This window comes from Diabrotica undecimpunctata, chromosome 1 (assembly GCF_040954645.1).
Source record: "Diabrotica undecimpunctata isolate CICGRU chromosome 1, icDiaUnde3, whole genome shotgun sequence".
Lineage (NCBI taxonomy): Eukaryota > Metazoa > Arthropoda > Insecta > Coleoptera > Chrysomelidae > Diabrotica > Diabrotica undecimpunctata.
Window position 1 is genome coordinate 137260222 of NC_092803.1, and position 26690 is coordinate 137286911.

Consider the following 26690-nt stretch of genomic DNA (forward strand, 5'->3'; position numbering starts at 1 on the left):
ACTTAAGTGTGTGAAAAGGTTTTCGAGAGTTTCCCTCCACGTAGTGGTTCTTGCAGAATTCAGAGACTCTAGAAGTTGTTCACCTACGTCTGGGTCCCTAGTTTACTCGTATTGATCATACAGGTCTGTACATTCTTCAGTCCAGCATGGAATGTAGGATTTCGTTAGGCCGCGTGGAATGTATTTTTTAGCACAGCTTGGCAAATATTTCGCAGTTCTCTACATTAGACTCAATATGTATGATATCGTTACTGTTATTACTGGCCTATGCTATGATTTTGGGAAAGTATCAAGAACTTTTCTGGTGGCAAGGTTATGGCAGTCATCTTTGGTGGATATAGATATTAGATCTGGGTTGTAGATTCAATTAGTTGTTCGCATTCAACATTACATTGGTTATATCCCCATGCAGTGTGTTATGGCTATTGCAATCTCCTGTGTATATTGATGGATGCGGGAATGAAGAAAGCACTTCTGATTGGCCATATTGGATTTAAATAAAAAACTAATGTAAATCACTAAAAAAAATACTACTTTATAAAGTTATGAACTAGACACCTTTTCGGTAATTTATATGAATAATTTATCAATTTAGTAGGTTTACACTAACGATTATAATATATTTTACAGGAAAAAAATTGAAAGAGTAGAAAAATACAACTTAAAGAGGCTTCCACCTCTACCTGTCCCACTAGGAGGCACCGGAAACAGGCTATTTGCACTGGTAGCTGTAGCAAACAAGTGTCCATCTTTAACCAACGTCTGCGAGTACTACAAGAATCAATGTCCCAAAGATCACATATGTCTTCCGAATGGTTTAGGTGGCAAACAATGTCTGTGTGGCAAAGATTCACAAAACACCGACGTTACACCAAGTTGTAATTTATAGATAAATTGCGCAAACCGAAATAATTCTAAAGGTATAACTACAAGATTTGAACAATACTTTTATTAGTAATAAAAAATAAAAAAAAAACTCTTTGCAATAGTTACCAACGTTCTATATTTGCTTTTTATCACCCAAAATATTTTTCTTGGTCTTTAATTCAACTATCGCACCTAGTCTTGCTTTTTCTTTTGTTTCATTTGTTTTTTTTTGTGCTTCACAATTGGTGTATATTCATTGGTGAATAGTAATTTTTCTACTCCTTTTACTTACCTCTTGTGTGTAGTGCTACTCGTTTCATTTATGCCTTCTTTTCTATTCGCTTTAAATACCCTGATAGAGTCGTATTATGTTATTAAAGGTTTCATATATTGTAAACTTAGTCATTTTTGCATATCACCCATCTGTTTTCTATTTTGAATACATCATTATTTAATCCGATTAATAGTCGAATTGTTCAAGTATAGGTACTTATTTATATACGCCAACCTGGACAAGCAGATATCTCACATCACTAGTCCAGAAAAGTAACTAATACATCAGTCTTAAAATGCCTATCGATTATGTCCTATATAGGACATATAAACGCCATATTGGCAGGTTTTTAGTATTTTTTTCGGTATTTATTTCAAATCTCCATTTTCTGTATTCTTCTTGCGGTTCTCTCCAAGTTACACACGCATGTCTCTACATTTTCGTTTACACTTTTTCAATGCGTTTGCAAGATATATTTTAAATAAGGTTGGCGATATACACCAGACCTATATTAACCAAAAATCTTTACGATGATAATCTATCAGTTTTAATTTGTGATGTTGCGTCATTATATTGTCATTTTTAATAAATGAACATGATGCGTGACCGCATCAGATAAATATTCTTTCTCTAAATACAGCCTCTTCATTCTCATTTCTTTTCACCACACAACAGTCCTTTAGAGGAAGGTTAAACATTTTGTTTTTGGTCTTTATTGGTCTCCATGTGGAATTTTTCTTTTGCTAAGACCCTTCATTTAATCGTTAAATTATTATTGTCTCGGTTGCTTTTAATTCATAAATGATTCGACTGTATATTTTTCTACCGATAGAGGTTTGTATTCACTTCAACCTGGTTGTAGCTTTTCGTTTATTGTTAGGGATGTTTCAAAACTTCAAGAACCTTTGAAATACGCATGCCCGAAAAAATAAATGAATCCTAAAAACATTAACTATTTTAATTTCTTAGTGAATTGAATATAAAGTATTAAAAACGACTATAAGAAAAACAATATATATTCCAACTATTTTACTAATGCAAAACTAGTTTGACTCTGTCGTGCTATGAGAACGCACTGCGGACAATTAAATATTTTCAGTAATGTCGGATTTCATAGTTTCGTTCATCGATTGTCATTATCAAATGAGTTAGTCGGGTTCATGAAATTATGCAAAACCAATAATCTCATGGTGTTTCATTAAAGTAAAACTGTTTTTGTATTTTATAATTAAAAAAAGATTATTAGTTTCACATTTTCCAGAACACAATATTACGAAATATTCTAGTTATTATTGTTCAAAAATTTCTTGTGCCATCGACTAAAAATTATTTTAAAATAGATAAGTTTAGACTGAGTGTTTAATTAGGAACAGTACAAAATGTAAAATAAAACTAATTTTTTGTAAAAAATAGAATATTGTTTTTATTTTCCTTATACTAACAATATACATTAATCACTTATCACAACCTAGACAATTAATATAATCGAACAAAGACTAACACAAATAAACTAAATAAATAATTAAAATGATATTGAGGATATGATTACACAAAATATACAGGGTAGAAACCACTTATGAAATAAAGTTATTTCTGTCTTTGCTTTAAAAAAATTACAAAAATCATGAGACCCATCGATGTTGGTAGTTCAGATATCTTTCCTAGGTGGCGTAATTATAAAGTGTGGAAACCACTTATGGAATAGAATTGTTTGTGTCCTTACTTTAGAGAATTATGAAAAACGCTAGGACATGTTAACTTTTAAATTCAAATGTGTCCTTTTTAAACATAAATTTAAATGTACAGGGTGAATCACACAAGTCTAGCATAGCCCATCATCTTTATTTTTAATTAAACACTCTGTATATTTTTATGTTTTTAGAAAGTACTTTACAACCTCATCTCAAAAAAGTATATTATGTAGAGTATATTATGAATAATTCAATATACATAATTTCAAAATTTCACCTTTTATTATTCATACTAGTTTGTTAAGATCAGGTCGTTAAGAAGATTTTAAAAACAAACGGTGTTCCATTAAAAATAAAGAAGATGTACTATGCTAGACTTTATATTCCACCGGAAAATATGTCCGATAATCTAATCAGGAATGCACCACTTGGTTCAGTTGAGAAATGCTATCCCTTGGGTTAGATGCAAGACATCATATTCCTTAACTGGTTTTACCCGTTATTAAACATGTTATGCCACCCACAGGATCCGCAGTGTTGTTATTACTAAATGGACAGTATTCACATATATCAAACAACGAAATTATAGAAATAACGCGACAAAATTATGTCATTGTAGCCCCACCAGAGCTCAATCCTTTTGATGATAGGAGTGAATTTTCCCGTTAGAGGGAGTGTGAGGCATATGGCTAAATCTGCATAATAATAATCATCTCTATATCTATAAATAAAACATCTCTATAAGACCATGCAGAAAGCTGTACTACCCTCGAAGCCCAAATGTGTACGAAAATTTTGGGAGATACTCCAGCATAACAAGTCACCTAGGTCTCGACAACGCGGAAAGAGTCCCATCAGAGCTCAATATTTTTGATGCCGTAGGTATCTGTGATGAGAGAATATTCCACGTAGAGGGAGTGTGAGTTATATGGCTAAATCTGCGATGATAATAATAATATAATAATAATAGACTAAACACCTTCGCATATAGACGGATACAGAAAATCTTCAGCGAAAAGTACGAACACACCGCATATAGGCACAAAAACACCATCCTCGAAGTGCAGTAGACAGAAAGACATTACCACGGTATTTAGGAGGAATAGGTCTTATGGTCACTATATATAAGCGAGCAATTAAAAAACAGATTGCTAATTTAACTTATTTTCGGCTGCATGAGACATCTACTCTGCATCGCGCGGTTTGCGTAGTATATGACACAACACAGATTAAACTGACGGAACCAGAAATGCGGATAAACCATCTTACTAAGGATTAAAAAATGAGCACCAATGAGCACAACATCCCAATGAAGTCAGTCAAGACTATGTCGACAATATAGCGTCAAACTATTGGTTAGCATTAGGAAAGATATTCCCTGAAACAGAAGGTTCATTACTCGCCATTATATCAATTAAAATTTACCTGAAATATATCATCAGATACCTTCAGTTCCAACACGACAAATGCCGATATGGATGTCAAGCCCAAGAAACCATCCAACATCTTTCCTGGGGATTCCAAGCGTTTATCGGAACTGATTATAAAGAACACCACGACTCAGTAGGAAAGATGATTCACCGAGAACTAGCCAAAAAACTGGGACTTTTACAAGTGAACCATCTCCCATATTATCAATACATTCCTGAGAATATGTTTGAGAATGACAACTACAAGCTCTACTGGAACCGAACTCTCGTTAATAAATTAACGAGACAAGCAACACTAATTGATGTGGCGAGACCTAACAGCAATAATCTGTATTTATCCCTCTAATCCAACATTACAGCAGATTAAGTTAATTTTATACCGTATATACCACAACAATTTGACAGTAGAGATCCTCTGGGTACCGCCACATGTTGGAATAGATGTTAACGAAAAGACAGATAGTCTAGCTAGGTCCGCAGTAACCAGTACAGCCGCATCAGTGGAAAATCGAACGGTGCATTTAGATTTAAAACCTTAAAAACCGTCAAAAGAAAAATTCACCATGTTTGGCAAAACCAATGGAATAGAAGCACCACTAAATTGATAGAAATAAAATCTTCCGTCCTTCTATGGAATTTTTGCCTTCAAAGCGACAACATCAAGTCCTAATACACGTCTCAGATTAGGACATACTTCTACAACAAATGAATACTTGTTGAAGAGAGAAGAGGAACCAGTGTGTTTTGTCTGTGAATGTAAAGTGACAGTGAAGCACATTTTGATTGACTGTCCAATATACTCAGTTGAAAGACTATATCACCACATTCCAAAAACATTAAAAGAACTTCTAGGAGAATCTAAATACGCAGCTGACTTGATAGAATTCTTAAAATCTATAAACTTTTTTAATAAAATTTAACACAATACATCAATAATTAAAATATATATTGTATACCTTATTATTTAAGTGATATTTTGTATACGCCTATGTATGTCTTTATCACTTTTTTGTATTTTCTTATGCTAATAACCCTAAGTGGTTGAAGCAAAATAAATAAAAAAGAGGAATCATCTGTATGTTAAATACAATGAAAAGATCGCCAAGTACAGATATCTGTAAATTCAAATACGAAGACAATGGACAATGGAAAGTACCCAGGCAATACCTATTTTTCTCTATACTGCTGGAGTCATTCCGAAGAATCTCCTAGAAAACATAAAAAAGCTAAGTCTGAATGAACGCTTCTATAAAACCATACATAAATCTTTACTGCTGTCAAAGATGTCCAGATGTGTACAAAATTTTTATGATATACTCCAGCATACCTAATCCCCTAGGGCTCGATCGCATGGAAAGAGTCCTTTTGATAGCGTAGGTATGTGTAAGAAAATTTTTAGGATATACTCCAGCATACATAATCCCCTAGGGCTCGATAGCATGAAAAGAGTCCTTTCGATAGCGTAGGTATCTGAAAAGAGTGAATTTTCCCCTTAGAGCGAGTGAGAGTCGTACGGCTTAATGTGGATTATAATAATTATAATCTATATAATAAATCTGAATAATAATAATAACGACTTACGGTAATTAAGAATATACACCAAGCGCAACACTAATTTTGTTGCACGTGATATTTCACTTCCACATTTCCGCATCGATTTGGATGATATTCGTCAAGTTACAGAGATGTAGTTATACCTGAGCATTATAAAATTATGATTGCATGTATGTATATGTATAGATACGGAAAAAGTTTATCGTTAGTATTACAAAATTACCGAAAGATAGTAACAAAAATACTAGCAATATGTTTCCGTTTATTAGAGAGAGTTCACAATTTTTCCTACCAGTCTTACAGTCTATACAATGTTTAACAAAGATTGTAGCAAGTTCTACTAAAATCACCACTTAAATTTACAATAACTTATTTCTAAAGAATTTTAAGTATCCACCGAAAAAAAATGTGGCAACATTGTAATCCACACCTTTGCAAATTGTCTTATAAAAACAGTGTACCTATTCCAAATTTGAGAAATAGGAGATAAAAACAGTATACATCAATTTTTATATATCTAATAAACATTGCTAAAAGAGAAGATACAATACCAAAATGGTATAGTATGAAAAATCAAAAAAATCAAAAGAATATCTTTTGTGGATGGGTGAAAGTTAGTTAAAGTTGGACAAAGAGCCATTAAACATTCTGAGGATTAGGTGTTTATTTTTACAAGCACCAGGTAAGAACAGCCCCTAATTATCCCAAAATTTTTTTAGTAAATACAAACTCAATACTATTTTGTACATTTTGCTTCTGTAGTTAAATTACCTTTAAATCTTAACCAACATAAAATATTTTATTTATGTACTATATATATTTTAAAATCATTAAAACTATTAACTCTTATAATTGCATTCCTAAAAGTTGCCTTATTTTATAAAAAAGGCATACATTCTTAATTTTAATAATATTTCATTATTATAGATTTTCATGGACCTTCTACTTCTGAGCAATAGTAACGTGCTAATTTGTGATGATCCTGAAGAGCGAGTTTGCAGAAATGCTAGAGTTTACACTTTATTATCTACAGATGGTCCTTGAAGGAAGAGTATTTTAGAAGGTATGAAACTTACAACAAACAGTACTAATGAATATAAAGACATCTATATTTGTTTATCAAAAGGAAGATCTCCAACACAATAAGAAGATCAAATGAAGATTGGTGGAAAAATCCCTACATGAAGTGGTACAGGATCGCTGCCAATGAAGACAGCAAGCTAACAATATTTAGTGTCCCCACCCACACCTTGACAAGGGCTTAAGGAATGAAGAGGAGGATATTTGTTGCGAATACTATACCAAAGAAAATTATATAAATAAACAAGTGTCAGGATATCTGTATTTTATTTTGTTGTTTTCGGGACTTTGGTTTGTTAATGTAATGGAAAACAGATATAGTCATAAAATAATAAATAAAAACTTTCCTGTGCCATAATATACACTCTCTCTGTCTGATATTATGTTATACATTTATATCTAAAAATGCGTAGAGTCTACTATATAGTTCTACAGAGGGAATATATTTTTTGGCATACAATAAGTACCTAGTTATTTCTTATTTTATGACTATATTTATTTTCCACTAAAAGCATACTTTTTGAATTTTGCCGCCTAAAATTCAGAACCTACGTTTTAAATTTGCTGCCAAATGAAATTAGTTTCGGCCCGTCTGCATTTGGTGCTAGAAACTCTCCCAAATCTTTGTAATGGACTTACCTTACTAGAGGGCTATTTACTCGATATACACCATTTATTTTTTAACCATACATATATTATTTTCATGTTTTACAAGTTTTTTCTTTCCTTGACCGTAAACGGGTTAGATTTAAATTTAAAAACCGCAGATTTGAATTTAAAAATTGGTGAATTCCAGCATTTTTCATAATTTTCTAAAATAAGGACACAAACAAGTTTATTCCATAAGTGGTTTCCTTTTTCTTCTTCTTCTTCTTCACGTGCCATATCAGAGTTATCCGACGTTGGCGATCACTATTGCCGAGGCTTTTCGATCTTCTGCCACATCGAATTATTGTCCTGCATTTGATATCTCAGTCAATTCACGAATTGAAACCAAGAAACCTGTTTTCTTCCTACGGCCTTCTATTTTGCCATTAAGGATTAGTTGTAGTTATAGTATTCTAAATCGATTTCTCCTCACTATAGGTTCCGATGTTTAACAGTCTTTAGCAATTCTCTATCTTTGTTGACCCTATTTAGTACTTCCTCATTAGTTTTTCTTGTTGTCCAAGGTATCTTCAGTATCCGTCTATGAGTCCACATTTGCAATGCTACAATTCTGTTCATACTTGATACTTTTAGTGTCCACACTTCTGCTCCATACAAAAGTACAGACCAAATATAGCACTTAACCATTCTTTATCTTAGTTCTAAACTAAGTGGTTTCCACACTTTATAATTTCGAAATTTCACCCTGTATAATTCATAATAGACTCGACATGATATGGTTCGTTGAGATCAAGTTGTTAACCAGCTTTTAAAAATATCAAAATATACAGGGTGTTTATGTAAATAGGGTGTTATGTAAATATACAGGGGTAATTTATGTTTAAAAAGCGTACATTTATATATAAAACTCGAAGTCTCAGCGTTTTTTATTACGACTTTAGTGTTTTGAAAAAAAAATGTTGAATTCCCTAGGTTTTTGGGACTGATCAAAACTAATTTTCGTTTTGAATATTGGATTATTCATTTTCTTCCTATTATTAGTATCCTTGAACACGAGAGAAATTATTATACCCGCCTTTAATAAAAAAACGGATTATTTGCTGATTTTTTTTTGCAAATTCCCGCACTCATTGTTCTTTGTCGTCTAAAGGCTACCGTTAATTTTGTAGTGGACAAAGGGCTCTAAAATTTCAGTACTGATTGCCTAAAAGGAAGATCTATTCAAATTTACTAATCATCAATTGACTGAATATAGAAAAAAATGGTACAGTAGGCGGTATAGTAGACTAGCGCGAAGGTTTATCCTATGTTTACTATATTTTTAAAATTTAAATAATATTTTAAAAATGAATAAAGTAATTTTATTATTTATATATTATTATTATTTTAAACAAATTATAATCAAATTAAAATAATTCAATGAATTATTATGTTTGCTCCTAACGCACCCGTTGACGTATTAACAAAGCATACGTTGTTTACTTCTGACAGACATGTCAAATTCAAACGATATATTAAATTATAATAAAATATAAATAAATATCATTTGATAGTAAATTTAATCATTATATAAAGAAAAATGAGAAAAACGTAATAGAACGCCAGTATAGAAGATTCGCTTCAAAAAACATTTTTAAGCACTTTTTGCCGTTTTCGCCCCACTGTGCTACTTCCTAGGAGTTGGCATGGCAAGAAGCACAGCCAAAAAAACAATATCGGACTTCGTGAAACGGATGAAACGTAACTACTGATACGAACAAAAGGGTCGCAAACATTCAAAGGCTTTTACACATGAACCTTCGAAGAAGAGATCCAAAGATCTATTAGATATGAATGAAAATGATCGGAGAATAATCGTTCGTCTCCCTTACAGGATAACGCCACCTTAAGGGGAACATGAACAAAATCGGACTTACAGAAAGTGCGAATTGCACATTCTGTCAGGCTGATGGCGATGGACGAAACGGCCGAATACGTTTTGTGCAACTACCCAGGGTTGGATAGGATAAGGGTTAATCCATTTGAGCATTATTAACTCGAGCCCTAGGACTTCGTGGAAGTATCACCTAAGGCCATAATAGACTTTGTTAAAAAGTTTGGACTGAAGGTACAACTTTAATCTAGGGATGAGCCACACTAGACCTCTTAGTTCGAGTGAAAGAGTGGTTAAGCTCCCACTCATATTAAAACTAACCTAACCTAACGCCCTCTATCATTATAATTCATAATAAGGAAAAAACTTAAGCGTAGGATTAATTAAACTTTCACAATACGTATTTGAAGTTACAATACTTCAGACATATTTACCAAAAATATCGACAATATTTGAAACTAAAATAATTTAAGTAAATTTCTCTTGATCGAATTGATTACGAAATTTTTCCCGTCACTCCATCTTTGTAGTTACCAAGATACATCCGGTGGGGAACACTGTTATTACACCGTGTATAAGATAAGTTCCTTGGCACAAGCGTTGCCCAGCAAAAAAATATCGCTTTAAAATAACTAAATATTGCTAGCATTAATTTGTGATGTCGTTGAATATGTGAACGTACAACAACAGTTGTTTTAGTTTTAATATACCTAAATACTTCAGCAACCTATTAACTGAAACTATTCAATTCTCTTTCATATGTTTCAAACAAACTGTCGAACCGAACACTTATAAACTGCCCAAACGCCTTAAAAGTTTTTTTGTATGAATGTATTTTCACAAAGTTGAATAACACTTGTGCCGGATCTATTCGCTTCTCCAGGAAAAGATCAAATTCGATTATGTTCACTAAAGGTGTAATGTCTTTAAAGAGTGAGTCCATTTCTGCAGTAATTGCTTTTTCTCGATCTATAAGTGATTTTGCTTCGTTTTTATTGGGAGAATTTTTTCGATTTTGCCAATAAGCTAACTTCGCGGAACATCTCAAATGAGCTAGTTGTACGTCGTTAGATGCGTCGCTGGGATGATTTAGTTTTCGTACTTTACCACCTGATTGATTTATTTCTTCTACAGAGAATCGTAAAAAAATTGTAAGTACTGTTATCATGAAGTCTTTAACAGAATTAAACCAAAGATCCTTTGTAGCAGCAGTTTTATCGGCGATATCTTTGTCAACTTGTTTACTCAGGTAATTAAAATGGGGGGACATTTGAATACTAAATTTAATAACGTCATTTTGTACCACGGCTTGCCTTTCAAAGTTAGGCGGGTCTGAATAAAACAGTTTAAACAAAAATTGTTTCTCCTGCTCAACTATTTGCTTTCCGTATCTACACAGATTGACAAAATTCTGTAAGAGCTTTAGAGATACAACTGCAGTTACATTTCTCGTCTGTTCAAAAGGATCCTGGATACAAATCCCGGATTCTAGTTTTAATGGCATAATGTCTTTATTTTTAACGACATTTTTATATATTTTGAATGCATCTGGCAGACTATCTGGCTCCATAAAGTCTGTTTTCTTAAAAGGTCGTCCAAGATATGGGCATATAACGTATGTTCCGTAGTCGAAATCGGCGTAAAATGAGAAAAAATCGGCAAACAAATCAAGTAATGATGAATTATGCAGATGTGTTGAAATAACTGCTACCTTTGTAAAACCACCATTCCAACCATCTTGTATATTAGCAACACCAGGATCCTTCTGTAAATTTTCCACGGACGGAAGTAGATATGGTTTCCTGAAATACACAAAAATAATTACTGAAAATGATTGTTTAAACAAAATGCTTTTTCAAAAATGAAATGCTCAGGATGTTGCCCACTATAAACCTCATTTCTGACTAGTATAAGAATGAAATTTCGCGATTTTAAGAACAGATGAAGAGACAGAGAGAGAAAATAAGTAAAGAAAAGTTATTAGTACGATTTACTGAAATGAAACTACTATACATCGTCTCAATTTCGCCAAGACGTTGCCAGTTTTATGCAGTGAGCGATGGCGTTCTCTATTATCTTTCAAAATAAACGGAATAAACCAGGAGTTCTCAACAAGTCCTCACGTACAATTTTATGTAATTTACAAATATCGTTTGCTAATAATTTTACATAATACTATACATTATTTGTTTCTAATAGTAACTTATCAACTTTTATCTTTTATTAGTAGCAGTAGTATGATAAAATGTGCATTAAATAAAAATTTGTTTCAAAGTTTAAAATAATTCCGATAATTTCTACTAACTGCCAAACTTAAAATGTTATTTATGTCCCTGCGGTGCTAATTACTGCCATAATGTGTAAAGAATTTGTAATTTTGGTTGACATTAACTGCAAATACTTTCTTCCAAGTTATTCAGTAATGAAGAAGCAATTAGAGTAATTCTTGTACAGAATATGTTTAAAAGCTTGATACATCCAGGGCCTCAATTAGTCTTTATTTGTTCTTCGGAGCGAGTAAAAATATTCGAGTTACGATTATTTGTACCATCTTGGATGTACTGTTACTGTTTTGTTATTGTTATTATTTGTTGGTGGCTGTTGTTGTGATTTGCTGTTGGCAATATTGTTATTTTCTGTTGTTGGCTATTGTTATATTTGACGCCGAATTTTTACCGCAAAATGGAGGAAATTGTCCAATGGAAACGTGAAAAAGCTCTGAAACTTTCAGAGAAGCAGATACTAATGAATATTATTAATTATCATCTTAATCAGGATAACAACGATTCTGTATCAAGTGTTATTAGGAAAGTGTCAGAAATGAGTGGTGTTTGCGAAAAGACTCTGTTTCGCATACGACAGGAATATTTATCACCTGGATTACAATCTCCAAAGAGCAGGCCCAAGAAGCAAAAGGTTATTAATTCTCGTGACAACAAGTACGATGAAGGTTTCAGGGGCCAAATTCGTAGAATAGTTCATCAATTTTTTCGTGACAACATACCACCAACAATAAACACCATATTACCTGTTGTAAATGTCGAAGAAACTTTGCCAAACTTTTAACGGGCCACGCTACATCGCTTGCTGAGTGATATGGATTTTGTGTTTTGTTACCATCCACTACCAGTCGATTTGTTGATGGAGCTGAGCTCACGTTTTTTGCGAAGAAAAATACTCAGGACTACCACGACGAAATGGATGGACCGACCTTCGAAGATTGGTTCGAAAATAACTTAATGCTAAATTTGACAGAAAAAACTGTTGTGGTAATGGACAATGACTCCTATCACAGCAGTAAGTCAGAACAAATTCCCACAGTTCAACACTAAAAAAGATATTCAAGAATGGCTTCTGTCACCCTATCACTATGAACTCAATCCCATCGAAATGGTTTGGAGTGAAGTGAAACGGTATATAGATGGACGCAAAGCGAATTTTAAAGAAGCTGAAATGCGAAATTTAAATACAGCAGCGTACCAGATCATTACGCAAGAGAAATGGAAAAACTACGTAAACCACGTAATAGCAACAGAAAAAAAAAATGTGGGAAATTGACAATTTGTTGGACGATATCGAACCAATTATTATAAATATAAACAACGGAGATAGTGATGACAGTGACGATAATAATGATGATGATGATAGTGAAGCAGAAACTAAATTAAATGTGACAGCGACTGACAGAAAAAGGAACTAAATATAATGGTGTACAATTACGATTACTTACACACGAAATTAAATACAATGACTTTTTTTATTTTCAACTTATTTATTAGTTTTATTTTCGGATAATTCTACGTTTTGTTACTGTCAACATATACGGTTTTTAAAAGTACTCCCCTTCTTAACTTTTGAACGGAACAATACATAAATAAAATGTTTCTTTATATTTTAGTTTTATTTTATTCGATTTTATTTAAATCTATAAACAAATGGTTTGTATCGCTAGCACATACTGTAGAAATAAAAACAAACTGCTTGTGTGACATAAACAAAAGGCATTTCTTAATTTCTATTTTATTTTAATTTAATCCCAGTATGATGTAGCAAATATTATTTATGTTTGAGAACCACTGAGAGAAGGAAGTCAGGCAGGCTAGTTAGTGGGCATTAGTACTTAAGCTCCCCTTAACACAAAAGATGGATTAGGCTAAGTAGTAAGAAGTGACGTTTATTTTAATACAAGTTTGCAAAGAAGTATGGCATCGATGTTGTGCATTTACCCTGTAAAGACTAGTCACATTGAGACAATCTATAGAGGGGAAACACGATTTATTAAATATACACAACAAATTTAAGAATTTACAGCGGTCACTGTAGAATCTTATGGATATGTTGTTGATACATTATTAACAATGACTAAAGACAAAGTAAATGTGGAAAAGTGGGAGAGTTAGATTAACCTTTATTTTTGCGACGTGGTATAAATATATAAATATTGGAAGTATTCCCTTCATTCCCTATATATATATATATATATATATATATATATATATATATATATATATATATATATATATATATATATATATATATATATATATATATATACGTGATTATTTCGACCAAAAAACAATGGTATGTGGTCGGGTATGTGGTCTATATTAAATAAAAATCTTTGTTTTTTCTAAAGCTCAATATTTCGCCATTTATTTAATAGCTTCATCGGGAGTAACTGTAGAAAACAAACATTTCGAAAAACACTGACATACACTTAGATTTACAATACTTACAGAAATTAAAAGATTATACACATAAATAAAATTGAATATTAAAATAACATTATTGTTGATGAAACTGTACATTTAATAAAATGCATGTTAAAATTTAAAATATCTTTGAGCATGTTCGTTAACAATAAATAAGATGGAACAAGTAAAAATTATTTCAAAATGCAAAAAATAACAATGTAAGAAAACATTAGAGGAATAGTATTTCTTGAATTAATCATTAAGGCTAGTAGTATGATTAATCATTAAGGTGAGTGTAGTTTTAAATTTTGTTTAATATATTGCAATATATTGCAATATATGTTGCAATCACTTTTATGCTGTGTGATACGTTGTTTTAGCCACTGCGATGTATGGCCAATGTAGCATTTTTCACATACTAGACACGGTATTTCATATACCACATTACTCCTATATAAGGTTGGTACTGGGTCTTTAATTTTAGAAAAAAGTTGTTTGCTATTTATGGTATTGTATTTAGCTATATTAATATTGGAAACATCTTTAAATATGGATACGACAGACTGAGTTAGACCGTTAATAAAGGGGAGTTTTTTGTATTTGATTGACTCATTCTTAGAGTCAAGGACAGGACCATCATAGAAATTACTGCTGTAAATGAGTTTTTTTTTAAATATGTTTAGGATAGCGGTTGTTTAGAAAAATTTTGTATAATATGTCCAGATTTTTTTGTAACAAATTATCATCAACAATGGACATTACCCTGTTTTTCATACCCAATACTGTATTATATTTTTGACGAGTGGTGTGGTTTGAAAAGTAATTCATATACCTTCCCGATGCTGTTGGCTTTTGGTACCAATCCAATGTCACAATATTGTCATTTGTTCGTATTACCTTTGTGTCTAAAAATGATATACTAAGATCTGTTTCGGTTTCAATTGTGAACTGAAGATGTTCATTAAATGAATTAAAAATGTTTAATGTGGTATTGATGTGATAAGATGGAACTGCACATATGATGTCATCGACATATTTATATATAAATGGTAATTCGAAAGGTAATTGTGTGATCACATTGTCTAAGAGATGATCAGTTACAATAGTAGCAAGGATGGGACTAATCGGGGAACCCATAGGTGTTCCAAAAATTTGGGAGTAAAATTTTTCATTGAAACTGAAATAAGTCTTATTAAAAATGAACCTGAGAATTAGTAAAAAATTACCTTTAGATAATGTCGTGTAGTCTTTTATAAAGTTCCAATTTGATTCTATAATGTCCGTGACCATATTTAATGGAATGTTTGTAAATAAAGAAACCACATCCAAAGAAATCAAAACATAATCTTTTGGTAACCGCATTCCCCTAACAGCATCGACAAAGGTAAATGTGTTCTTAGAATTATAATTATTGCGATATTCAAAGGCATCATTTAATATATCAGCAAGAAATTTAGAAATGTTGTACGTAGTGGACTTTAAAGAACTTACTATAGGCCTGAGAGGAACGTCCAATTTATGGATTTTAGGCAAACAATACAGTTTAGCAGAACATGAGTCATAGATTGTTAACTTTTTTGCAAATTGTTCAGCAAGTTGATGTTGGTTTTTTAATGTTTTTATTAAGTCATTATATTTTTTCTGTATCACTGTAGTAGGGTCTTTGTCCAAACGAATATATGTCGATCTGTCGTTTAACAACGTTAATGTTTTGTCGATATAATCCTGTTTGTTCATAGCTACCGTACATCCACCTTTGTCAGATTGTAAAATATATATGTCTGAATGCAACTTCAAATATTTTTGAACATATTTAAACGTTTTGTTTAATGTTGTGGGGGGTTTAGATGTTGAATTGTGTAGATAATTAGCTACTACATTTGTTACTTGTGCCCTCATCGATAATATTTTCTACATCTGTTAAAAAAATATCTAACTTAAAATCTGGGGGTGTACACTCAACACTAAATTTCAGACCAAGAGAAAGAAAATCAGACACTTCTTTTGGAAAGTCAACGCTCGACAAGTTTTTAAACCATTTGTCATTGTTTAAAAATAAGTGGTTAGAAAATAAGTTATTAGTTAGATGTTCAAACTTTTTTATATTAGTAAGCTTGACTTGGTTGAAAACATTGGAAAAACTATTCTTTAACCTTTGTTCATATTCAGTTAATATGTTGTTAGGAACAAATTGTTGTAACTCACACTTAATTTTATTAATATCACTTTTCGCATTTGAAACATTAATACAAGTTATTTTTATTTCTAAATTCAACGTTTTCTTATGGATCTCATTAATGAATTTATCTACTTTATTATTTAAACAATTGTCATTACCTGCGTATAGTAAGCTTCTATTAAGCAATTAAGCAACATATATTGCAATATATTAAACAAAATTTAAAACTACACTCACCTTAATGATTAATCATACTAACTAGCCTTAATGATTAATTAAAGAAATACTATTCCTCTAATGTTTTCTTACATTGTTATTTTTTGCATTTTGAAATAATTTTTACTTATTCCATCTTATTTATTGTTAACGAACGTGCTCAAAGATATTTTAAATTTTAACATGCATTTTATTAAATGTACAGTTTCATCAACAATAATGTTATTTTAATATTCAATTTTATTTATGTGTATAATCTTTTAATTTCTGTAAGTATTGTAAATCTAACTGTACGTCAGTGTTTTTTAAAATGTTTGTTTTTTACAGTTACTCCCGATGAAGCTATTAAATAAATGGCGAAATATTGAGCTTTAGAAAAAACAAAGATTTTTATTTAATATAGACCACATACCCGATATTTCCAACATATTTATATATATATATATATATATATATATATATATATATATATATATATATATATATATATATATAGATAGATAGATATACAGTCTGTCCCAAACCCTTCTTTCAGTGCGTCACTAATTTTGACATAATATAGGATTTTAAGAATGTCGAGAATTATTGCATGTCATTTTAGTTAAATTTGACAGTTGCAGGATAGTAATCCCTCTTTTTCTAATTGAAAATAATTTAATAATTTTAATATTTGTCTTTGTTCTTTCTCGATATATCTCGACATATTTAAAATATTTTTATGACAATAAATACAAAATTAAATTTTCACTGTAAAATGTCTGATAATACTAACCAGGAATGACAATTATTTTATCAGTTGACGTTGTGAAAGTACTGTCAAGATCGAGACCTTCTGCGTCAAATTATATTTATGCGCATCATCGATTGGATATCTATATAGCGTATTCTAAACTCCAACCAATTATACACCCGTAAGTAGAATTAGCTTTACGATAAATAATTTTCTAAGTTCTATGTATAATAATCACAGACTCACGTTTTTTTCTGTCACTTCTAGCTTAATGTGTTAGAGAGAATTCGATCAACTATGACGCACTGAAAGAAGGGTTTGGGACGAACTATATATATATATATATATATATATATATATATATATATATATATATATATATATATATATACATATATATATATATATATATATATATATATATATATATATATATATGTATATATATATAAATTTCTCGTGTCACAATATTGTGTCTTTGTGGGAGTTTAAGCATTATTGGCTTCGAAGTCAATGTCCATTCGCCATCTTACCTTTATGGAATTATTTTGTATTTTTTATGCGGAGGCTCTAAAGGAGTCCTTGCTTTCTTCTGCTTTGTTTACGTAGGTATACAATCATAATCCTGAATTTTACAAAGAATTATTCTCTTATAATATATTTATTTTTATTTCTCTTATAATATATTCATCTTTTTTTTTTAATATAATCTGGGATATTAGACTAGGATACAATTTGACGCTCAGGCGTCTATCACGGCATTTAGACGAAACAGGTGGACTTTGGATAGACTTAGAACTTTTTTTAAAAGGTTAAATTATTTTATTGACGTATCAATTTTCGGAAATCGTTCTCAAAATTAGTAAATTGATCAATTAGTAAATCAATTTACTAATGTTTGTATTTTGCGAACGATTTCCAAAGTGGAAATTGAAACGTCAATAAAATTAATTTAACCTTTAAAAAAAAGTTATAATCTTCTGATCTTAATAATTGGATTAGGTTATATGGTTTGGTGATTTTGTGATTTTGGTTATTTCTTCATTTCATACTTTTACTTTATTATTTTTGATCAGCCTAATGTCATGTGCCTTGTAACTTCTTCTCCGCATGAACAATTAGGAGAATCATTTAATTTTATTTTATATGTATACTGTGGAGTTAAAACATGGTTGAGTCTTAATATACACAATAAATAGAAAAACAGCTTACTTCCCGACAGTCTTGAGAACTAAGATTGGCGATTAGGCTCGGTAACTATGTGTTTATAATTTTTTTCTTTTTGACTGCTTCTATACATTTCTCTCTATTCTGTTAGTAATATGGGCTTTACGTGGCAAGCAATTTAGCAATTTAATTGTGAGGAAATTTATACCTTAAATACTCTCCTGTGTGTCACAATGTTAGTCGCCATACTCCTCCGAATCGCTGGACTGATTTTTATGAAATTTTATATTCGCTGGTCTGAGAATAGGTTCTAATCTATTTTTTATACCCCTAAAGGGCGTAGGGCGTACCCCAAACATTTTTTTTAGTTTTTTCGGTATGGGTAATTTGAGAAAAAATTGCAATTTATTTTTTCAATTACGCCCAAATTGCGTTTTAAAGCACAGTTTTACACCAAACAACTTTTCATAGTAACAATTTTCAATATTGTGAAAATATAAAAGTACTTAACTTTTCGGATAAATTCATATTTTTTACATACCTCGTATAAGATTGATAAAATGTCATATCGGATGGTTGCATCTTAGGTTTTAGACCATGCAGAGCTTTTTATGAAGAATAACTTTTTTTCGTAAAATTAATAATAAAAGAATTATCATATTTGAAATAAATAAAAATGATGTGGATATCGTTAATTTGGGAAACATTTTCCCTTTTTGCAATTATTTTTTTCAACAAGAAGGATGTAATTGCATAATAGCTATATATCGCACCTTCGCTAAAAAAGAGTCACAACTCAAAAATCGTCATTATTGAGATGACCAATGCTACAAGTATTAAAATAAGTCGTACTTTCTTCCATAAAAGCGTCCCTCTTATATTTGAACTATTTACCGCGAGATGGCGATGTGACCCTTTTGTTTTCTACAGGTTAGCTCAGCATGCATTAACGATAATAATAAGCCTGGTACATCATTATTACGGGTTGACTTTTCTCCAGAACGGAAAGATGAACTCCAAATCTCGAATTTCGTAAGTGATAATGATGATGATTCCATAAAAGATCCATACTATGAATCAGATTCTAGTAGCTCTAGTTCGCCCTCCTCTTCTACATCAAGTGATAGTTCCAGCTCAAGCAGTAGTTATAGTCCAGGTTGCAATGGTTTCTTGTCGAATTCACACAATGTCAGCCAGGTAGCTGACACTCCACTTGCGGACTTTCAAGCAGTAAATACTTCAGCAGCAAGCATTCAAGTACCAGACCTTGAAGTTGCAGACACTCTAGCAGCAAACTTACAAGGATCAGGACCTGAAGTACCAGATACTCAACTAGCAGACACCCAACCAGCAAACACTCATCCAGCAGACACCAAAATTGCCAGTCCTAAAAAAAGAGGGAAAAAGGGAGTAGCAGTGGCAGAAAACTGGTTAAGTAACAAAGCCAATAAATTACGAAACTCTGGCCCAAGCATATACCTCTAGATCTAAATCACAAAAACCTATTGTTGGCAGGAGTATCAGACCTGCTTGTGGAGATAAATGCCGGCTAAAATGCTCTACTAAAATAGATGAAAATACGAATAAAGATATTTTTAAAAAATATTGGGACCTGGAAGATATAAATAGACAGAGGAATTTCATTCACAAATGCATGAAACCAGTCAAACCAGCGTACATGTACAGCAGTGCAGAGAGACAATATAATAATGCATACTATTTTCATATAAATAATAATGAGCAAGTTCGCGTATGCAAATACTTTTTTATGGCTACGCTAGATATCAACAATCGAATTACAATAACGGTTGTTGAAAAAGCTGAAAAGGGGTTCCTGGATCCATCGATTAAAGATGGAGTTCGTGAGCACATTTGATCGATTCCTGGTGAATCGAAGGTGAAAAAAATTTAACTGATATATTTAATGACTATAAACAAAATTGCCAGGAAAACAACCTACCGCACGCAAATTTAGTGATGTTCTCAAAAATGTTTAACACAGAGTTTAACATTAGTTTCTTTATACCCAGAAAAGATCGCTGGGAGTTGTGTGATGCGTATGAATATGCCATAGGCGAAGCTAAGGAAATATTGGAACACAAGTATGTATTACATTTGGAAGAAAAAGATTTATCGAGAAAAGAAAAGGACCAAGAAAAGGCGAAGGCTAATCCCAATTACACTGTATCAGTCTATGACTTGCAAGTAGTTCTTCCTACGCGGCAAGGAACTGTATCTATTTTTTTTATTATAAATCGAAGTTGAATTGCTACAACTTCACGGTGTCTGATTTGAAAACTGGTTCAACGGAATGCTACTTTTGGCATAAAGGGCATGGAAATAGGGGTAGTGATGAAATAGGTTCATGTGTACTTAATTTCATAGAAAAAAAACTGGGCACTTCTAATAATGAAGCTGGGCTTGACTTCGTTTTCTTTTCAGATAATTGTTGTGGTCAACAAAAAAATAGATTTTTAATTGCTATGTATATTTATGCTCTGGGTAAATACCCTAAAATATGTTCAATAACCCATAAATATTTGATATGTGGACATAGTCAGAATGAAGGCGACTCTGTTCATTCAACTATTGAGAAGGCTATAAAGAAGTTTAAAATCTGGTCCTATCTATGTGCCAAGTAAGTATACACAAATCATTCGTTTGGCAAAAAAAAAGAAAAAACCTTAACACTTTATTACTTCACTTATTATTATTATTATATATTATTATTACCACTTACTTTACTTCAGGTAAGGTAACCTTAAGATGCTGTGTAGTGCAATTTTCGTAGTCGCCTAGTTTGTTTTTGCTCTTAATATATTTGTTATATCCTATGTCGCAAATTAAGATTCGATCAGTTTTTTATTTTGTACTCAGCCAGAGGCCATCTTTAAGTCAATAAATCAAAATTTGTCTTATAGTAAATTTATTTTCATTCATAGTGACCTATGATATCTGGTATGTAACTTTACACTCATTAAGATCGAAGATGCTGTCTAGTGCTCTTTTTGTAGTTGCTTTGTTTGTTGTTCTATCTTCATATAATCGTTATCTCCTCCCCTTTCATTTGTATATCGCATGTTAGAATTGTATCAGTTGTTTATTTTGTTTTCAGTCAGAGGCCTCCTTAAAGTCAATAAATCAAAATTTTTTGACTTAAGAAGTTTTTTAGTAGATCTATTTTCATCCGTAGTGCCCTATATTTCATATGTAATTATACGTTCAATAATATAAGATACTGTGCAGTGCCTTTTTGGTAGTCGCCTTGTTTGTTTTTATCTTAATATAATATTTATCCCCTCCTCTTTCATTTAATGTATCACACGCTGCAAAAGGGCCAATAACAATAGAGATCTAATGTAATGCCCCTTTGGTAATGCCGATACGTTTGTTTTTTCCTCAATTGTGCTATCTACCTTCTTCTCTTTCCGACAAGACCTTATATATCACGATCCGTAGAACAGTTCTCGAGCTGTGCCACTTTGCGAACAATTCACGTATTGATGACGGTCGCAAAAATCTGTCGCGTATTTAATGATTTGTTTCCCATCAAAAAAAGTGTTCAACATCGCTAAAGACGTTTTTACTTAAAAATAGATATCTTCTAATAAAAAACTCCATCTAGCCGAAATATGCCTCACAATTCGAGGTACCTGCGTTTACATATCACGCAACCACAAACACACAACACAACAATTACCATCCTCCAGGTCATAGTCTGGACCATTTTAGATTTGACATTCAAAAAACTTACACATCAACTGACATTCTAAACACTGACACGACATACAATACACAAATTCCTAACTACACACAACAAAGACACTACACACATTAAAATACACATCAAAACTCATCATTCGTAGTCACTCCATAAATCATAGAGTATTATAACCAACTACAAATTTTCTTAGACACCTTAAACTCAGACAGCTCTTTAAAATATGACATCAAACAAATGACACAATACACAAACAACTTTATGTCACAAAACCCTCAAAAGATCTCAACAGAACTCATATAAATACAGTAGTCGAGTATTAATCTCCTTGTAAAGGAGATTAATAACCAGTCGGTATGCTTACGCTCATCCTGGTTGTTCCGAGTGTCCATTAATATAGATGGACGCCCGATTCAAACAACTGAGGAACCCAGGGAAGCAGCGGCGAGTATACGGAACTATAACGATTACTTGAACGAGATGTTCCTTGTGTCACTCGATGCAACACACTTACACTATACAAAATACAAACTCCACTAATCCTAATCGTTTCGGATATATTAGAAGACGAAAACAATTTCTTTGCAGTCTACGTGGACAAGTTGAATAAGATAGCTACCTTTACACAACGAACCCCATTAATGCCAAACCTCTGCAGAAAAAATTCAAAGTTTTACCCGGAGCCAAATACCTAACCATCACAAACAGATCCAACCAAAAAACACCCATCCCACCCCACCATCCAGTCCCAGAAAACATCACATAAACAAATCTAAACGCACGCATTCCTTAATAATTCCGCAATCAACACAGATTCAACCGATTATTTATTAAAAACTCAAAATCTACCCATCTATCAAAATTCAAGTCACTTACGGTCAACTCTACTTACAAATCCGCCACACTTACAACCAAATCCCAAATCAAGACATCACGCCTTATACCTTATATCCCATATTACAGTACATTAACATTACAGTTACACACAACACACAACATGAACCTGCGAGAGAAACAATACCTATTGAAACTTTACCCCCAACTTTACAATCAAAAAACAGAAAACGAAACACATACAACTCAATCTACACAACAATAAACTGAAACAATCGATCCGAACCATCGCCTACAACCATCACACACAAGCAACAAAAAAACACAAGACAACTCAACAAGACAACACAACCCAAGCAAATACCTTATAGAACACATCCCACCAAACATTTGCCAACAAAACACTTCTCAACAATATTTTAAAATCAAACGAACTTCTTCTCAATAACATAGGCCACTTAAAAGTCTATTCATTAGACAAAACAGCTCCCCTCAACACATAACCCTAAACCTTAACCCCTAAATATCCACGAATTCCAGACAAAACTAAGAAACAATATCGTGATAATCACTATTGGCCCCATATATTTGAAGAACACTCCACAAAAGTCAAAACCAAAATCCAATCAAACAAATGTCCCGCGAGAAAAACTGCTCCCACAACATAGAAACACACACATACAGTCACTACCCTAGACAAATTTCATCATACGAACTCACTTCGGACATAAAATCGATAATTAACCTCATTCCTATGATTTTTTTCTACGTCTTACCTGAAAAAACTCCTACCAATATCTCTAACGAGATCTTCCGAAATATGTACGGACACGCAATCGTAGTGTCAACCTTCAACTTTTCTATAAATCAAAGATTTATACAAACCAGATTTTAATCCCGTTACATCCCACCTAAGCTCTAGCTCCTTGAATGCACCCACTAGCCATCGACAAAACTACAAAACTCTTTCATAGCCGATTTAATTTACACAAGGACATGGGACGATTGGTTTTCTTTAGTTTCCCAAACTCATTGCACAACGTTAAGCTCCACCAAACTCCCACCTCGACTCCTACGCCGGTCATTAACAGAAAATCGTCCCAAACATACAGAAAAACTCCAAGAAGCGGAATGTAGCTTAAAACAAGGCTTTACAGGGGGTTTACCACCCCTATCCTTCTTCTTCTTCAGCTTTATTTATTTCCAGGGGTCGCTGTTCCTTACTCTTCGTCGCCACTCATTTCTGTCTACCGGTTCTTCTTCACCTAAATCTTTCTCTCTCAAGTCCTCTACCACACAGGCCTTTCATATTCTCTTCGGTTTTCCTCTACCTCTCCTTGCATCAACTTTTAGCAGCTCTATCTTTCATCCCACATAGTTTTCATCTCTACGTCTGACATGACCACAGCCTTTTTTCTTGAGTATTTTTTAAAACTGTAGTCACCTAGGCTCTTTCCCCAATTAAGTGGTTCCTGATCCCGTCCTTTCTAGTCTTACTCAACATCCTCCGTAATATTTTTATTTCAGCTACCTCCGTCTTATTTTCCTGAATCTTTTAAACCTACACCAACGTAGGTCTCACCACGCTCTTTTATATCTTTCCTTTCAGCTCTTCCCCGATTTTTATATCACAAAGTACCTCGCTCATTCGCTTCCAGTTAAACCAACCAGCTCGTAGTTCTCCCTCTTCAATAGCCCTTCTCCAACACCCCAACTTCCCCTCCAACATTTCTTTGCTCTCCTCTATTAACACGATATCATCAGCAAAGTGCAGTGATCAAGGAGCTCTCTCCCCTACTTTTTCTGTCAGTACATCCATAACAAGATTAAACAGGTAGGACTTACTAAAGAGCCTTAATGCAAACCAACCGTGACTGGTAAAATTTCAGTCGTCAATTCGCACAAGTCCTTACTTTGGTGTATGCTCCCTCATATATTTCCTTCACGAGCCTTACGTACTTCTCGGGAACCCATTTCTCTCTCATACATCTAGATCGCTCTTGTCTAAGAACTGTATCGTACGCCTTATCAAGACCTATAAATACCAAATATACTCTCTTTTCTTCCCGCCGTATTTCTCTAACAGCTGTCTCAAAGCAAACAAGGCATCCGTTGTCCTCCTTTCTGGCACAAACCCAAACTGTTCTTCTCTTATGGATGTCTCTCTCCTTAACCTTCACTTTACAGTGTTCTTTCAGATTTTCATTGTATGCGACATTAACTTTATTCCTCTATAGTTCTTAAAGTCCTTTATCTTTATACAATGATAACATCGCACCCTCTCTCCATGCATTGGGCATCCTTTCTTCTACATATATCCTACTCACCATTTGCTACAAAATATCAACCCCTTCCTCTCCAAGAGCCTTTCAAACCTCTACAATTATTTCATCAGGTCTGCCTTACCATCTTTCATCCTATTTAACCCCTCAACAACTTCATGTCTCGCCAGGTATTATATTCACATTTGGGAACCCGCATCCTCCGTCTCTTCTCTGGTGTTCTTCATTTAGCAACTTTCTAAAGTACTCATACCGGATTTGCTTTATTTCAACATCGGTTCTTAACACTCTTTCATCTGCACTCTTAATCTGCCTCACGAGGGTCAAGTCCTTTGATGACTTGTCCCTTGTTTTAGCAATTCTCTCGGGTGTCTCAAACTCTTCATACAGCTGTGCAGACTATCTTTCCTTGAAGACCAATATGTTATCTATAGGTAACATATTGGTCTTCAGTATTCATAAAGAACGAGATAAAGAGAACGTTAATGACAACCAAATCCCATGCCACTGCGAAGTCAATCACTCTATTTCGTTTATCATTTTTTATTCCCATTCCCAAACCTTCATGAACCATTTCTATTCCCGCTCCTTCTCTACCTATACGTCCATTCTAATCACCACCATTACCCATATCCTTCACACAGAAAAATGCAATACCGAACTAGAACTAACCGGTACAAATCCAGCATGCAAATCAGAAATATAAACAGCGCACCTTCCAGGGGCCCCTCAGTTAGTGGCCATTCGCTGGCAGGTAAGGAATTCCAGTGGAAATTTTTCCAGAAATTTTTTTCAGGTGAGTTTTTAGAAACTTTTAATATTATTATAGATTATAGGTCAGTTTGTGTATTAAACTAAATATTGAAAAGAAAGTTAGTTGGATTATTGTAATGTAATATAAATAATATATTATAAATAAACTGTTTTATTTTCTTCTTCTTCTCAGATTGTTTTGTGTTTTGTACGAAGATCCTAGGTATTAGGAACTTAGTATATACGTGCGTTTCTATTGGTATAAGCATATTGGGACCCTAGCAAATTTGGCGTCAATTTCTTCTCAAAGTCTTTTTGTTAATTTTGGTTAAACATGGTTTTTTTCTTCTTCTTAGTTTTCTAAGGCCTGTTAATTTTGTTAAAAGCAAACTTCTGGAGTTCTAAAACTTGGCACATAAGTTTTCCATGGTGTTAGAATGATCTTTTGAATTTGGGATCGACTTGTCTTCTTTTCATTTTCCTTCATTCTCTCACGTATTTTTAAATCTTTCTTAAAACTTATCATATAGGTTCTATTTGGTGTAAGAAAGAACCCTATTGATTTTGGTATCGTCATGTCTTCTTCTCCTTCGTTCTCACTCGTATTTTTACCCATTTTTTTTAAACAATATCCTCTAATCGTAAAACTTTATAGAGAGGTTTCATTTATTGTACGATAAGGGTCCTTATTGATTGTGGAGTCAACACTTGTACAGCACTTACAAAACCTGTACAG

General features: G+C 32.8%; 2 protein-coding genes across 8 annotated transcripts in view; one reads left to right on the forward strand and one right to left on the reverse strand.

Annotated features, from left to right (window-relative positions):
- The window catches only part of Ndg (Nidogen), an 87056-nt gene extending 84500 nt beyond the window's left edge, over window positions 1-2556 (forward strand). For all 5 annotated transcript variants that reach the window (XM_072520007.1, XM_072520002.1, XM_072520019.1 and 2 more), the window contains exon 18: window positions 631-2556. In XM_072520007.1, the coding sequence (XP_072376108.1) occupies window positions 631-889 (259 nt within the window). In that variant the 3' untranslated portion in view covers window positions 890-2556. The remainder of the gene's footprint in view (window positions 1-630) is intronic.
- A 34-nt stretch (window positions 2557-2590) lies between these two features.
- The window catches only part of LOC140432206 (terminal uridylyltransferase Tailor-like), a 76734-nt gene continuing 52634 nt past the window's right edge, over window positions 2591-26690 (reverse strand). Inside the window, exon 4 of one of the 3 annotated variants that reach the window (XM_072520042.1) lies at window positions 2591-11180. In XM_072520042.1, the coding sequence (XP_072376143.1) occupies window positions 10109-11180 (1072 nt within the window). In that variant the 3' untranslated portion in view covers window positions 2591-10108. The remainder of the gene's footprint in view (window positions 11181-26690) is intronic. The other 2 variants (XM_072520037.1, XM_072520031.1) reach the window with 2 other exon arrangements.